This window comes from Papilio polytes, unplaced genomic scaffold, assembly GCF_000836215.1.
Source record: "Papilio polytes unplaced genomic scaffold, Ppol_1.0 DF824069.1, whole genome shotgun sequence".
NCBI classification, from domain to species: domain Eukaryota; kingdom Metazoa; phylum Arthropoda; class Insecta; order Lepidoptera; family Papilionidae; genus Papilio; species Papilio polytes.
In genome coordinates, this window is record NW_013525135.1 from 2661072 (window position 1) to 2676152 (window position 15081).

Consider the following 15081-nt stretch of genomic DNA (forward strand, 5'->3'; position numbering starts at 1 on the left):
AGAAACTTTGAAATATTACTATTAAAACCTAGATTTTAATATGTTATTTATTTATGTTCATTTCACTGATCAACGGTCAGTGAAAGAGTAATGATCTCCTTAAACCCTCAATTCGACGGAGTTTTAGTAGCAAAAAAAAACTGATTTTTTTAGTAGTCAAATTTTTGGATATGATATAAAGTAGTTCAGTAGATTTTTTTATTAGTTCTTGTTCACAGTGGACACTCGAATTAAGGCTTAAAAAAATTTGATTGATATTTATTTATATGAGACTTTTATTTATGATTGTTTACTAAATTTGTCACTTTAGATATTTCAATAAAACCATTATTTTTGCTATTCTGTTAGATTGTAATAATAAGTCGACATTAGTACTATTATAAGATTCACGTTCTCTTAAGTATATTAATCTCAGTAGAATGTTAAAAAATAAAAGCCTTCAAAATACCAAATCGTGTGTTTTATTTAATATTTACATTTATAATTAGTTTTACATGTAAAGAAACAAAAACTGCGCATTTTGTCTTCTCGATTATAAACATTGCACAGCGACCTTTAGAAAAAGGTACTCTCGGCTTTGTACAGCGTTGTCTCTGTCGCACAAAGTAGATAAAGCCATAGTGTGCGAAAAGGATAATGCTCTACAAAGCGAACAACACTATATTTAGGTGTATCTTTTCAATTTATTAATAATATTTATTCCCACATTCTAAACATATTTATGCCACTTTGCATAAACCTCTTAACACGGAAATTTGTCAGATCTTGAACCATATGTAATTTTATTTCAACTGAGAAAATAAATGCCAATGAATAAAAATACTCATAGCTTTGAAATAAATTAGTCCCGCATCTTTGTCACAATATGGTGAAATTTTTATATCCGTAGTCAAAGGCTATATAAAGATCTAATCAAAATACATTTGATTATCGCAACTGTTTTAGTAAAACTACATGGAAAGCACACATTTAAATAAAATTTTTGGAGCGCACTATTTAAACTACGTATTAAAGTTATCTACAATTATTATATAAGAAAATAAATACTCGCTTATAAACATAAATCGCTGTACAGATATATGACATACAACAATTATTATTAATTAATATTTAACATCACAAATCCTTACATGCCATGTCTTAATCACATATGATATAACCGCGCACAGCGATGATCACAGATTATTGGCATTTATATCAATAAGAGATCTTATAAAAGGACTTACTTATCAATACAGAGTACTGAAATGTCAAAAATAGTTTTAAAAAAGTGTTTCTTATGCTACGAGTTGTTTCGCGGCGATGGTCTGCCGCGCGTACTCCGTGCCGATGAGGCCGCGGCACACCAGCGAGAACTCCTGCGCCGCTTCGAAAACTATCCGTCTGTTATTTTTCTCTCTGAAACAGGCAAAAATACTTTAAGTTCAAAACTGAATAGAATTCGTTCTGCAAATTAATAAAAAGTGAATTTTATACAAAAACTAGCTTTTGCCCGCGTGGAATTAAAAAAAGGAGAGTAGCCTATGTGTTCTTCCAGACTATCTTCTACATACATGCCAAATTTCATTGAAGTTCGTTCAGTCGTTTAGGCTACAAACTTTAACAAACATCCATCCTTCCATGTAAACTTTCGCATTTATAATATTAGTATGATTAGTTACTTGAGTATAGCGGTGATGAACTTCTGTTTGTGTGTGTGGGTGGCGTGGTGCGAGGGGAAGCCGTCCACGTCGAGCGCGGCGTGCAGCCAGGCGCGCAGCCCCGCCCCCTGCACCGCCCCCGCCACCGCCCCCCACTCGGCGCGGTTCAGCGCCAGCAGCAGCTCCGACAGCGCAGACACCTGCGCGCGCGGCGACGCACCGCCTTACAAACAAAAAACAAATTATATTGCAATAATGGCCTTCATTGAAAAAAATAGTACGACTGCACAGAACATTATAAAGATTACAGAGCTGATGAACACTATAGTTCTTTACGCTCCAGTGTTATGAGTGCATTTTTCACAATGGTGATGGTGTAGTGAGTATTTACCGATGCAGCAGACGGCGGCGGCGGTGAGCGCGGGCGCGTGCGGCAGCAGGGGCGCGGGCCGGCGCGCCGCCAGCGCTATCAGCCACGTGCACGCGCCGCGCGCCGTCTGCGCCTCCCACACCGTTACACACCGGCACGCTGCAAATATCACAAACAAAAATAAATACAGAACATAACAAATACAAAGATGGGATTCCTCCAAATACTGACCGAGCTCGACGAGCTGGGAGAGCAAGTCTTCGATCCATTGTAAACTTTCTGGTATCTTCTTGGTGAGTGTGCTGAGGGTGAGGAAGAGGTGCGAGGTGAGGTCGGGGTCTGCGCGCACGTCTGCCGCCGCGCGCGCCGCGCTCGCCGACACGCACGCGCGCAGCACGCGCCCCGCCTCCGGCCACGTCTCGTACGATATCAACATCATCTGACAAACAACAATCTTCATTAATTATATATATATATATATATTTCATTATTACAATATTCATTGTAATAATGAAAAGAAATGCAGCATCATTTCCTTCAAAAATATGAAATAAATACTGACCAAATTGAGTACGAGCAGACCCTGCGCGCAGGGCTGCGTGTGGAAGCCGGCCACTGTGAGCTGCGCGACCTGCGGCATGTGGGGCGCACACGCCTCCAGCAGCGACGACAGCGCCTGCTCCAGCACCTTATACATCGCCTGCATATCATACATTTTTAGAAGATACAAATGTTTTCAGTGCTTTAGTCTATAATATTTTTTAATGTGTCGATTGTGTTCGTGTGACGACGTACCTCGAGGAGGTCTGCGTGTTGCGTGAAGTTTTCAAGCGCAGGCAGCATCGCCTGGAACAGGTCCCCGGCGAGCGCGGGCGCGGCCGACAGCGCCGTCAGCAGCGCCGCGCCGCACTCCGCCGCCGCGCGCGCGCGCACGCCCTCCGCCGCCTGCACACAGACACTACATGTCAATCACTAAACAAATATACCTAATCTCCAAATTTTGTTATTCTTTTCAAATGCACAAGCACCTGTGATCTCAGGTCGAGGAGCATCGGCTGCGCCAACTTCTGCAGGAGAGGCGCAGCGACGTCGAGCGGGGCCGCTGCGAGCGCCGCGCCCGCCGCGCCCGCCAGCTGCCGCCGCACGAAGCTGTCGCAGCGGACCATACCACTCTGAGTACAAAACACATAAAATGAACACTAATGCCACAATGAACTTAGTGGATTTTTTATATTATAAGGTAGCAAAAGAGCAAGCGGCATGGCGAAGCGACCACTGCCCATAGACATCCGCAATAAGGAATATGCATATGACGCCAAATTGTACCAAACTTTTTTTTAAGCACTCTTTAAGAAAAAATGCACATTCCCTATTGTAGATGCGTTGCCTACCCTAATACGACGGAGGAGGAGACGCAGGTAAAGAGGATACTTCCCCTCCCTATGCGCCTCCTCCACCGTCAAATCCACTTTTCACATCTAATCATTTCCTTATCAGAAAAGGGTGGAACGGGAAAGGGACCTCTGTGGTGACTGTGGGCCTCCGGCAACACATTCATAAGACGAAACGCGGAATTGCTCCAATTCACGTCTGTCTTCTGTGTGGTCGTAGTATTTCACCGGGCGAGCCGACCCATTCGTGCGAAGATGTTAAAGCGGGCTCTGCCACTGTAGAAACCTGATAGAGATAGAATATGACTGTTTGTAGTTGTTTGTGTACCTGTGCGGCGCTGACGATGTCCTGCGCCATGGAGGCGGCGAGCACGTCGCACTCCGCGCAGAGCTTGCGCAGCGCGTGCGCGGCGCGCGCCGGCGAGCGCTGCAGCGCCGCGCCCGCCGCCGAGATGCTGCGCCGCGCCAGCTCCGCCTCCTCCAAGCTGCACGAGCTGCTCAACCACGACGAGTACCCTCCTACCGTATACACACAACATTTAAATTATTTTCTAATAGTGACGATGAGAAACTTAAAGATGGGCATTGGTGAGTTTAGGTTCAATCATGTCTAATAGATTACAGTTTTCGATGAAAATTCAACAGTGATAGAGCCCGCTTTAACATCTTCGCATGAATGGGCCGGCTCGCCCCGTGTAATACTACGACCACACAGAAGACAGGCGTGAAGTGGAAGCAATTCCGCGTTTCGTCTGATGAGTCTTATGGTTCCGGAGGCCTAATTTTTAGTCCTTTTCCTTTTTCATCCTTTTCTTAATAGGAAAGGATGGGAAGGAAAAGTAGATTTGACGCATAGAAAGGGGACACATCCTCTTTATTTGCGTCTCCTCCACCGTCAATTAAGGGTAGGCAACGCATCTGCAATGGTGGATGTTAATGGACAGCGGTAGCTTTCTATTTCGGTGGATTCAGGTGGCTGCTTGCTCGTTTGCCACCTTATATTATAAAAAAAAATACTGCCTAGAAACGTTAATTCATCGAGAGGAAACGTGTATGCAGTTTTCATCTCCTTTTTCGATTAATATAGACAACGCTAAAAAACTAGCGTCTATGGGTAACGGTTGTTTTAATGAGTAACGTTATCAATGAGTAGCATAGGCTATGTTTTATTTGAAGCGGGCGAGGTCACGAGCAACAGATAATAATGAGATAATACAGCATACCTAGACAGTCGAGCGCGGTGTCGAGCAGGTGCGCGGTGCGCGCGCTGCGGGCGGCGCCGACGGCGTGCTGCAGCAGCGCGGCGATGGGCGGGGTCAGCGCCTGCTTCGTCAGCCGGATCTCGCCCACCGCCAGGAACGCGAACAGCACCGCCTCCTGCCGCGCCTCGCACCCGCCCACCGGGTACGCCTCCTCCAGCACCTTCCAGATGTTGTCCTCTAGCACGCAGAAGCAGTACGTCTGTAAAACATTATTACGACACAAGCTAATATGAGCGAAATTACAAATAATTAAACACGGTCTAAATCTTTTTTCTGGTATTGGGGGAAAATCGCACTAAAACCCCCTCGGTGGCGTCTCTAGTGAAATAGAAGTGGGTTTCGGAATCTCCATGGAACTTACCAAAACCACATAATACATGACGTTGCCTGATGTTCCGCATTTTGGGAACATAGGAACACATTATGGCACCAATTTAATGGACGATCAGGACCCCCACCGTCATCACCAATGTCCCAAAGGGTCCCTTTTGTTTAAGGGACTAACGGTCTGTCTAAAGTCCTAAGGTTTAAGTTGATTTTTGTACTAAGAACATAAAAGTTGGGAAACATAAATATGTTACTTTAGGGTAAAGCGGTACTTACAATAGTATCACTAATATCCTGCCTGTAGCAGCGCAGCAGCTCCTGGTCGTCCTGCGAGAGGTCGCAGTCGGCGGGCGCCTCCGCCTTGGCGACCAGCGCCAGCAGCAGGCGCGAGAACACGTCCAGCCACACGGCCGGCACGCCGCGCTTGCTGTCGCACGTGTTCGATATCTCGTCCTGGACCACTGAATACTCGTTAATTATATACTTACACTAACTTTTGCCCGCGACTCTGCGTGATTTTTCAAAATAATAATAAAGAAAATAATTTAGCCCATGTTACTCACAGATAATTTAACTTTTCTAACGGTAAAAGATTTTTTTAAAATCGGCCCAGTTATGAGCCTATTCATTACAATCAAACAAAGTTTTCCTCTTTATAACATTAGTACAGATGTATGGGGCGTGATAAACCAACGAATCAATTATATATTCTTTTGACTATAGAATAACTAATTATTTTTCATTTTTGATTAACAACTGTCTGTTAAGCCAAATTTTACGTAAAATCTATCTACAATTCTCTATTAATTCCGATAATAATATTAAATACTTAAAAAGAACAGAAACCTAAAATGTTCTACGCAATCTTACTTCTTACTATAATAAATGCGTAAGATTAGATGGATGGATGAATTTTGCTACGGCTCAACGGATTTTGCTGAAATTGGGCACACATGTAAAATGGATTTCGCCCGTGACTCCGTCTGCGTGAAATTTAAAAAAAAACGAATGTAAGTAGCCTATGTTTTCTTCCAAACTATCCTCTACATATATGCCGAATTTTATTGAGATCCGTCTAGCAGTTTGGGCTACAAACTCTAACAAACATCCATCCATGTAAACTTTCGCATATATAAAATTAGTATGATAGTATGGAAGAACACACATGGAATAGGAACACATAACATGGGCGTCGTACCAGCTGGTAGCACAATAAAGTTGTTTCACCTGCAACGTGTACCAGAAGCTGAAGACGAAGTGGGAGCGCGTCTCGTGCAGCGGGTAGTGGCCGGGCGCGGCCTGCGCGGCCAGCAGCAGCTCCAGCGCGTGTCGCGGCGCGCGCTGCCCCGCCTCCACGCCGCGCACCACGTGCCGCGAGTGGCAGTCCGCCACCGACACCAGGCACGTTATCACCGCAGACACCAGCTCCTAGTTTGCATACCAGCTCTCACTTTAATCTCTCTTCATTTCTATACATCGCTAATGTTAAAGAAATCGGCGCAACGCTAGATCATACACGTCCCATCCCTATGACATCTGTCAATGTCATTCGGAAGTATTACGAATAAGCGCGCCATTCTGCCGGGATCAGTAGATTTTAGTATTGAAGTATATTTATGTTCTTACATTTATATTAATGTGTAAAAGTAAATAGAATAAGGGACGATTGTCCTTCGATTCATTGCCGATTTTCAACTTTATGCAAACTTTTAATCTATACAACTAACAAGTAAACTGCAGATGGTTTGGTAATCACACCATCCAATATTAAACGTTATGTCTCTTGTGATATCTAACGATAAAAAAATGGAAACCCAGCATTAATAAAAATTCTTAATTGGATTAGTCTATACGTATTTTCCTAGGATAGGATCTTGGTCTGTGAATTATATTACCTCATTGATAGAGTTGGGCACGTTGTCTCTGGCGAGGACGCGGTCCGCGAGTTGCAGCAGGTCTGCGAGCAGCTGGTGCGCGGCGACGGGGCGGCGCAGCGAGCCCGCGCCCCCGCCCGCCGCGCGCACCGCGCTCAGCGCCGCCTCGCATGCCTCCAGCGACACGTCGCTCACCGCCTCGCTGCATCTGACAGTACCACTGCACCATTGTACCATTGCCATCATCGAAGATGTAGGCTAAAATAGGCGCTGGAGTGGATGTTCCACGGCGAAGGTGTTCATGTTTCGTCATGCCAATTTAGGGGAGAGTGACACAACACAAAGGAACAAACGAAATAACTTGTAAGGAGTTAAGAACGTGCGTGCGGAGCCAAAACTGGCCAAACCGCACGCCCTTCCCGCGATTCGGCCCGTTTGACCCGAGGGTCGGTGAGGCCATTGATTGTGGTGGGATATATATTTCATTGTACCTCTGTATCATGGTGCTACTGCACTACCCTGTGCTAAATGTACTATAACCTATTCGTGGCAGTATAGCACAAGTATGTTGAACAGAAAGTTGCCTTTTCAAAATACAAAGCAACATTAACTTAGTTCTTTGAAGTGTAAATCTAAGTTAAATTATAAAAGCGAAAGTTTAGATGGATTGATATCCATCAAATATGTTAGAGTTTGTAGCATAAACAGCTGAATAGATTTCATGGCTTGGCATAGATGTGGATAGTCTGGAAGATACGTGTTCTTCCTACTTATAGTTCTAGCTACTTTTTTTATTATGCACGAATGAGGTCGCGGTTAAAAGCTGATAATAAAAAAAAATATTCATACTTACGAATACAGAACATGTACGACAGTGAGCAACGCTCTGCACAATGGGGCGAAGTCCGGCACACTGGCGCTGTTGTAGTCCATACAGTCAGCACACGCCATGCTCAGCCAGCTGCCGGCGCACGTCGCCACGTTCAGCCAGCTCTTGACTGTCTCCTCACAGGGGGGACTCTTACTGTAATCACTGATAACACATACTGAAATTATTTACACTACACAAACTAAAAACTAATGGACTAATTACAAAAATCAGAAATAAAGTCGAAAAATATTGGGCCAATTTCAAAATTCTTTTTCGGTTGAGAAACTACATTATCAATAAGTAACATACTATATATGTATATAGTAAAAAAAGAGATCATTAGTAAAACTGCACCGACTTGTCAAAAATTAAATAGCTAAGTTTATATTCCAAATTGTCAAAGTTAAAAAAAATGTAATAAAAACCACACACATTTTGGTCATACTATTATTAATGCAAAATGAGATGACGTATGATAGAGTTATGTGGAGGACAAAAACCTGTTGCGCCGACCCGACGGGAGTAGAATAAGAAGAAAGATGATGACGATTATTAATGCAAAAGTTTACATGGATGGATGTTTGTTAGAGTTTGTAGCCTAAACCAATCGCGATGAAATTTCACATTGACGTAGAGGATAGTATGGAAGAACACAAAGGCTACTCACTATTGTTTTTTTTGTCATTGCACATGGATGGAGTCGCAGGCAAATGCTAGTGATATATAAATTATGATGTATTTGTAAAATTAAAAGGTGTAAAACTCTCACTTATATACAGACTGCAGATAGCGAAGCATGTCATCCAACACTGCAGGACAAGCATGAAGCAATGCATTTTGATTTTTTGTTCTGAGTGCTGTTCCCATTGTCATACTGTTATACTGAAACAAGGAATTCCGTCAAAGCACTCTAATATTACTGTAAAATTTAATTTGTAGGTCTTTAAAATGGTTACACATGTGGTTTACTCAGAACTGAAAATATAAGTTGAGATCAAGAGTTTTAATAAAATTTTATTTTCAATTCTAAAGAACTCAAAGGAGTAAAATCTGTTTATATAATAGGTTACCTCTTCAGGTATCACAGTTAACACTTCCAGTAGCAAAGATGTATTTTCTACATTTGACAGAGGTCTTAATGTTGTAGCTAGATCTGTGGCTCCCAATTGTAGTATAACTGCAGCTAACTGCAAAAGAGACACAAATACTATGAAAACAATGCAATCATTTAAAATGGATATTAATCAGAATATATCTTATTATAAGAATAATATAAATATAGTAATTTAACTTTTAATACTAGGCATTTTAATTGAATGTAAAGCAACATATTTAAATTGTTTAAACTATCGTGAGACATTACTTTAAGCGAAAATTAATTAAAAACGGTTCAACTCACGCTTTTTTTTTTTAGAAGGATCCCCGAAGGATCCGAAACTAGTCGGTGCCGTCACCGGAGAAAAAAGCGTGAGTTGAGCTGTTTTTAATTAATTTTCGCTTAAAGCAACATATTTATTCAAACTTTAATGATGAATCTTTATTGCAAACAAAAAAAAATAATTTTAAACATAACTCACACTAATACACAATCTGTTGGTTACAATCTTTGGACCTTGGGAATATGAAGTTACGGCTTGTAGTATCTTCTCCTTTAATTCTTCATAGCTCTCTGGAGGTACCTCATTCCAACAGCGCAGGATCTTGGTATGCAAAGTTGTTGCAGCATAAAACTGAATTTCCGTACCCTGAAAATACATTTAACACAATATTATAATAAATGACATATGATTTATATATATTGAAACTATTGAAATATTTAGCCTTTTCTCTTCTGATAAATTTATTTTTGGACATTATAACACACACAGATTGTGAATGGCAATAGTAAGATTAGGAATATGTGAAAGGTTTTCTATAAAATTTAGAATTTGGTACATCATAATACAAGAATAAACACAGTTGGAAGACATACCTTATGAGGCTGTAGTAATTCCCAAACAAAGTTCCATGCTTCAGGAGCTCTTTGAGCTGTTGTAAGCCAGGTGTGTGCATTAGTTTTCTCATTTTGTTCGCCATTATAAAACACATTGACGGCATATTCTAAATTTTGTGCTGTATACTCCATTATGAAGAAGTAAAGGAATTGCTCTGCAGCAAAATTATGTTGGTAACCTTGTTCTTTCTCAACCAATGTCTTTTATCATCTATTATTTTAATTATTATCAAATCTATGGTACAATCCGCTTTTATAAGTGTGAATTGTGGAAGAAAACTTCATTCACATCGTAAAATATCCACAAGTAAAATCTTAAACCAATTTTGATTCGACAGTGACACTTGGTGACACTGGTTAATCTGACATTTTCGTTTTACCACAGATTAGACATGTAGGAAGTTTTGCCAAACTCTACCATTTTTACCAAAACGTAAAAGCATAGATAGACAAATCAGGAAATGGCGCTAGACCAGGTTCGTTCGTTATCTACCTATCAGATCACTGTGATTCGATCCACAGGTGAGCAACCGGGTTACAATCCACAATTTGGATTCTTTTGTTTTATACCCACAACTCGCATCCTTGCAGTCGTAAGATATAGACAGGACTCGTCCATTACGTGACGGGTTACTCATTAACCCCTTGATCGACAGAACCTAACGTGACGTGATCGAGTAAACTATAGAAAAAAGCATAGTCGTTTCCTTTTAAACCTGACAACTATGCTGACGGGCCTGATCGATCCAGTTCGAAGGAATAATTGATCGACACGGGTCTAGTTTATACTATAAGTTACCATAAAAATATTTCACCATTTTCAATAATTACTTAAACTTAATCAAGTTTATAAACCTTGTGATCCAAATGACTCCTGGGTGAAAAGGAATTAAATTGATGAGACAATTATATTCAAAAGCAGTCGTAAATTATCCTCCAATTGAGGTTCAAATCATCCCAATCACATCTCTAAAACTGTTGTCTATTTTTTCGTGAAATGTCAATGTCATTGTCATTCATTAAATTTTCCTCGCCATTATTGACGAGTGATTGGTTTTTGTGCAGTTTATCTTAATTCTAACGTCTTTAAAATTTTAGACATTATAATACAAGATTAGGTTGCAAAATGAAAATCGAAGAAGTTAAGAGTACTGCTAAAACCCAAAGAATATCGGCTCATAGTCATATTAAAGGCTTGGGGTTGGACGAAAATGGGGTACCTATTCAAATGGCAGCCGGTCTCGTGGGCCAAGAATCTGCTAGAGAGGTGATTTATATTAAAATACGATGTTTTACATGCATTTAGTATCTAATTATAGAATTTTTGTGATTTACTATAAGTTGTTTATAAAATTTTCCTTATGTTACAAGTTAAATTATTGACCAAATAGGTTAGTTTGTTTGGTTACCATGGATCCCAAGAATTATAGTTCAGATTCCTTTTTAATTTAACTCAATATTATATTGTAACAAATAACACTTTGTACTTTACATTATAGTCAATTAGAGTTATTATTATTTATTGAAATGTTAAACACTTATTTAAATTTCAATATGTTTATTATGTAGGCTGCCGGAATAGTAGTAGATATGATAAGAAGTAAGAAGATGGCTGGCCGAGCATTGCTTTTGGCAGGTCCTCCTGGTACTGGGAAAACAGCTATTGCATTAGCTATAGCTCAGGAACTAGGTAACAAAGTAAGTTCTTTTTAATATATTTTGACTTAGAAAGTTCCAAGCACTTTTTATTTCTACTTAGCTTGTTATGAAAAAATGATACAAACACATGCCTTACCTATAATAAAACAATGTACCACAGTTTTAATCAAATCTGAAATTTAAATTGTGTAACAATAATATTAATTTATTGCAATTCAAAACTTAGTGTAATAATAACTTGTTTGTAGGTGCCATTCTGCCCTATGGTCGGGAGTGAGGTTTACAGTACAGAGATAAAAAAGACTGAAGTTCTAATGGAGAACTTTCGCAGAGCCATTGGTCTCCGTATTCGGGAGACTAAGGAAGTATTTGAGGGTGAAGTTACAGAGCTTACACCAGTGGAAACAGAAAACCCTGGTGGAGGTATGATTTGTAATCTTTATATTGTGATTGATTTTGAAGTAATGTGACTTACCACTATTATTAAATATCTATATTAAAATAAGCAAATTGTTTGCATGTAAAGTGGTTTTTTTTTTCAGGATATGGGAAAACAGTTTCACATGTTATAATTGGTTTGAAAACGGCAAAAGGTACAAAGCAATTGAAGTTAGATCCCACCATATATGAGTCACTGCAGAAAGAAAAAGTAGAAGTAGGAGATGTCATCTATATTGAAGCTAACTCTGGTGCAGTAAAGCGCCAAGGACGAAGTGACACTTTTGCTACGGAATTTGATCTTGAGGTATATCACAATTAAATTGATTATTTTGTTTTGTGAAATTATGTGGTCTTAAAATTATGTTGGAATTTCAAGTTATCTCAGTTTTAACAATCATGGATATATAGTGACACAAAAAATGATTCATCTTTAAACTTAAAAAATTTAAGCAAAAATGTTTGAAGTTAAATTTTAAGTTTGCTTAAACACTTATTGACTCCAATTATAAATAAACGAGCTGTTGCCCGCGACTTCGTCCGCGCGGTATTAGAAAACATACGAACTATAAAAATAACAAAAAGCTACATATCCCTTGGGAACCCGACACCTCGGGGATGAAGCTTATCCCATGTATACTCCAGACTTTGTTTTACATCTGTGCCAAATTTCAATAAGATATGTTGAAACATTGCAGAATGATTGAGTAAACATTAAAAAACTAAATTAATGAATCCCACGGGAACCGTAACTTATCCTGGGATAAAAAGTAGCCTATGTGTTCTTCCAGACTATGCTCTAAACGTGTGCCAAATTTCATGGAGTTCTGTTCAGCTGTTTAGGCTACAAACACTAACAAACATCCATACATCCATCCATCCATCCATCCATCTAAACTTTCGCATTTATAATATTAGTGAGATTGCTTTTTAAGCTTAATTCTAGCTCATTGAATGATTATTTTTTTCTCAGGCGGAAGAATATGTCCCATTGCCAAAAGGTGATGTTCATAAAAAGAAGGAGGTTGTACAAGATGTTACTCTACATGACTTGGACTGTGCCAACGCCAGACCACAGGGAGGTCATGACATTATGTCAGTCATGGGTCAGCTAATGAAGCCAAAGAAAACTGAAATTACAGGTATGCTATAATTATTTGTCACATCTTTAAATTGTTATATACTAGCTTTTGCCTGCGACTCTGTTCGCATAGAATTAAACAAAAAAAGTATGTAACTGTTGTGTTATCTATCCTCTACATCTATGCTAAATTTAATTGAGATCTGATCAGCAGTTTTGGCTACAAACTCTAACAAACATCCAACCATCTAAATTTTCTTGTTTATAATATTAGTAAGATTTGTTTGTGATTTTAAATTGCAAGTTGCATGAATATTAGAGTAATCGTATAATACCTTTAATAAAAATTAGTTTTATAGTTTAACCGATGAATTGGTTTTTTTTACAGATAAATTAAGAAAAGAGATCAATAAAATAGTCAATAAATATATAGACCAAGGTATTGCAGAGTTGGTTCCCGGTGTTCTCTTCATTGATGAGGTTTGTTTTTTGTTTCTGATTGGAAAAAAAAAATGTTTTTGTAGACTTTTTTATTACATTTTTTGTGTATTTATTCAGGTTCACATGTTGGATATAGAAACATTCACATATCTGCACCGCGCGTTGGAGTCAGCCATCGCTCCTATTGTCATCTTTGCTACTAATCGGGGACGCTGTCAAATAAGGTAACAATATACATAGATGCTAAATATTTTTGCTAAATGTTTCTTGCTAAAAGTCATTTTTTAAAATCGTTTTTTTTTTTAAATTACTATTTGTATGTTCCTTGTCTGCAATCTACTTTTTAATTGACGGAATTTATAAATTTATTAATTTCAATATATTTCAGAGGCACAGAAGATATAATATCTCCACATGGAATACCTCTAGATCTTTTGGACAGACTGTTGATTATTCGTACTTTACCTTACAATAAAGCTGAGCTCTTACAGGTGTGTATATAGATTTTTACGTCAGCAATTACTTATATGAAAATAAATAAAATAACAAAGTCTTAGATAAAGGTAGTATTTATACAATACCTGTGAATAAATGAAAGAGCGGTTTTTATTTTTCAAGATTCTAAAGTTACGCGCAACCACGGAAGGCATAGCAATTGAAGAAGATGCCTTAGCAGCTCTCTCGGAAATTGGTGCCAATAGTACATTGAGGTAAATAATTTACTGCTAAGATGACCATATTATAATGCCCATAGACATTTGCTATTCTAGAAAATCCAACTACTATCTATGCTAGTAAATCGTAATCACATTTCTTTGTTATGTAGAATATTTAGTAAAAACCCTACATTTTTGACATACTATGGGCTTTATCACGGTATTAAACTTCGAGGGTAAACAAGTTAGGAAAAAACAGTCATGTGGAAAGGGACAAAAACTATAAGCCAATAGCACAGAAGCAAAATTGCTATGGTAACTATTATTTTTAGCTAATAACAAAAGCCTGTTAAATGTATGAAGTCGCCAAGAATAGCTAGTAATTATAAGTATCAAAATGATTTGATGATAAAAAATAATCACTGCCACCTTACACTAAGTCTACGCTTGGCATCTACCATAGTGACCATATGGTCGAACTTAGACTTTAGGTGCATACATTCTATCTTACTAATATTAAAAATGCGAAAGTTTAGACGGATGGGTGTTTGTTAAAGTTTGTAGCCTAAACGGCTGATCGGATCTGAATAAAATTCGGCATAGATGTAGAGCATAGTCTAGAACACATAGGCTACTTACTTTTGTTTTTTTTTTAATACCACGCGGACGGAGTCGCGGGCGAAAGCTAGTATGTTATAGTTTGTTCAACGTCTTATGCGTATTGCGTTTGTTTTTTACATTTTGTGGTACAAAGTGAGGTGTATTGTGCAGATACGCGGTGCAGCTGCTGACGCCGGCGTGGCTGTCGGCGCGCGCGGAGGGCGGGGCGCGCATCGCGGCGCCGCACGTGGCCGCCGTGCACACGCTCTTCCTCGACGCCAAGTCCTCCGCGCGCATCCTCACACAGCACTCCGATAAGTACATGAAGTAGTGTTGTACTAAAAAAGTATTGCCTTTCACATAATGTTTGCGCCGTTTTGTAACGTATGTTCTCATGCAAAAATTTTTTTTAATATGAATTTTCACTAAAGAAATCGCGAATTTATTTTGTACTAGCGGTCAGCCACCGAATGAAAAA

General features: G+C 39.3%; 2 protein-coding genes across 3 annotated transcripts; one reads left to right on the forward strand and one right to left on the reverse strand.

Moving 5' to 3' along the window:
• Nucleotides 1-56: 56 nt before the first annotated feature.
• Nucleotides 57-10128, reverse strand: LOC106100169 (importin-13). Of its 2 annotated transcripts, none has more exons than XM_013278922.1 (17): nt 9708-10128; nt 9313-9480; nt 8806-8922; nt 8505-8617; nt 7718-7897; nt 6886-7084; nt 6218-6418; nt 5267-5443; nt 4625-4862; nt 3730-3920; nt 3039-3182; nt 2806-2955; nt 2573-2710; nt 2242-2449; nt 2032-2169; nt 1662-1863; nt 57-1398 (listed from the first exon to the last, which is right to left on the reverse strand). In XM_013278922.1, exons 1-17 carry the CDS (start codon nt 9858-9860, stop codon nt 1278-1280), a joined length of 2838 nt encoding a protein of 945 aa, XP_013134376.1. In that variant the 5' UTR covers nt 9861-10128; the 3' UTR covers nt 57-1277. The 2 variants fall into 2 exon arrangements, with proteins under 2 accessions (XP_013134376.1, XP_013134377.1); XM_013278923.1 differs by having other exon boundaries at nt 6886-7072; nt 9708-10126.
• A 620-nt stretch (nt 10129-10748) lies between these two features.
• Nucleotides 10749-15076, forward strand: LOC106100179 (ruvB-like helicase 1). Its single transcript, XM_013278938.1, has 10 exons — nt 10749-10995; nt 11298-11426; nt 11636-11810; nt 11930-12132; nt 12799-12967; nt 13295-13386; nt 13465-13571; nt 13736-13838; nt 13966-14057; nt 14775-15076. Exons 1-10 carry the CDS (start codon nt 10855-10857, stop codon nt 14932-14934), a joined length of 1371 nt encoding a protein of 456 aa, XP_013134392.1. The 5' UTR covers nt 10749-10854; the 3' UTR covers nt 14935-15076.
• The last annotated feature ends 5 nt before the right edge of the window (nt 15077-15081 follow it).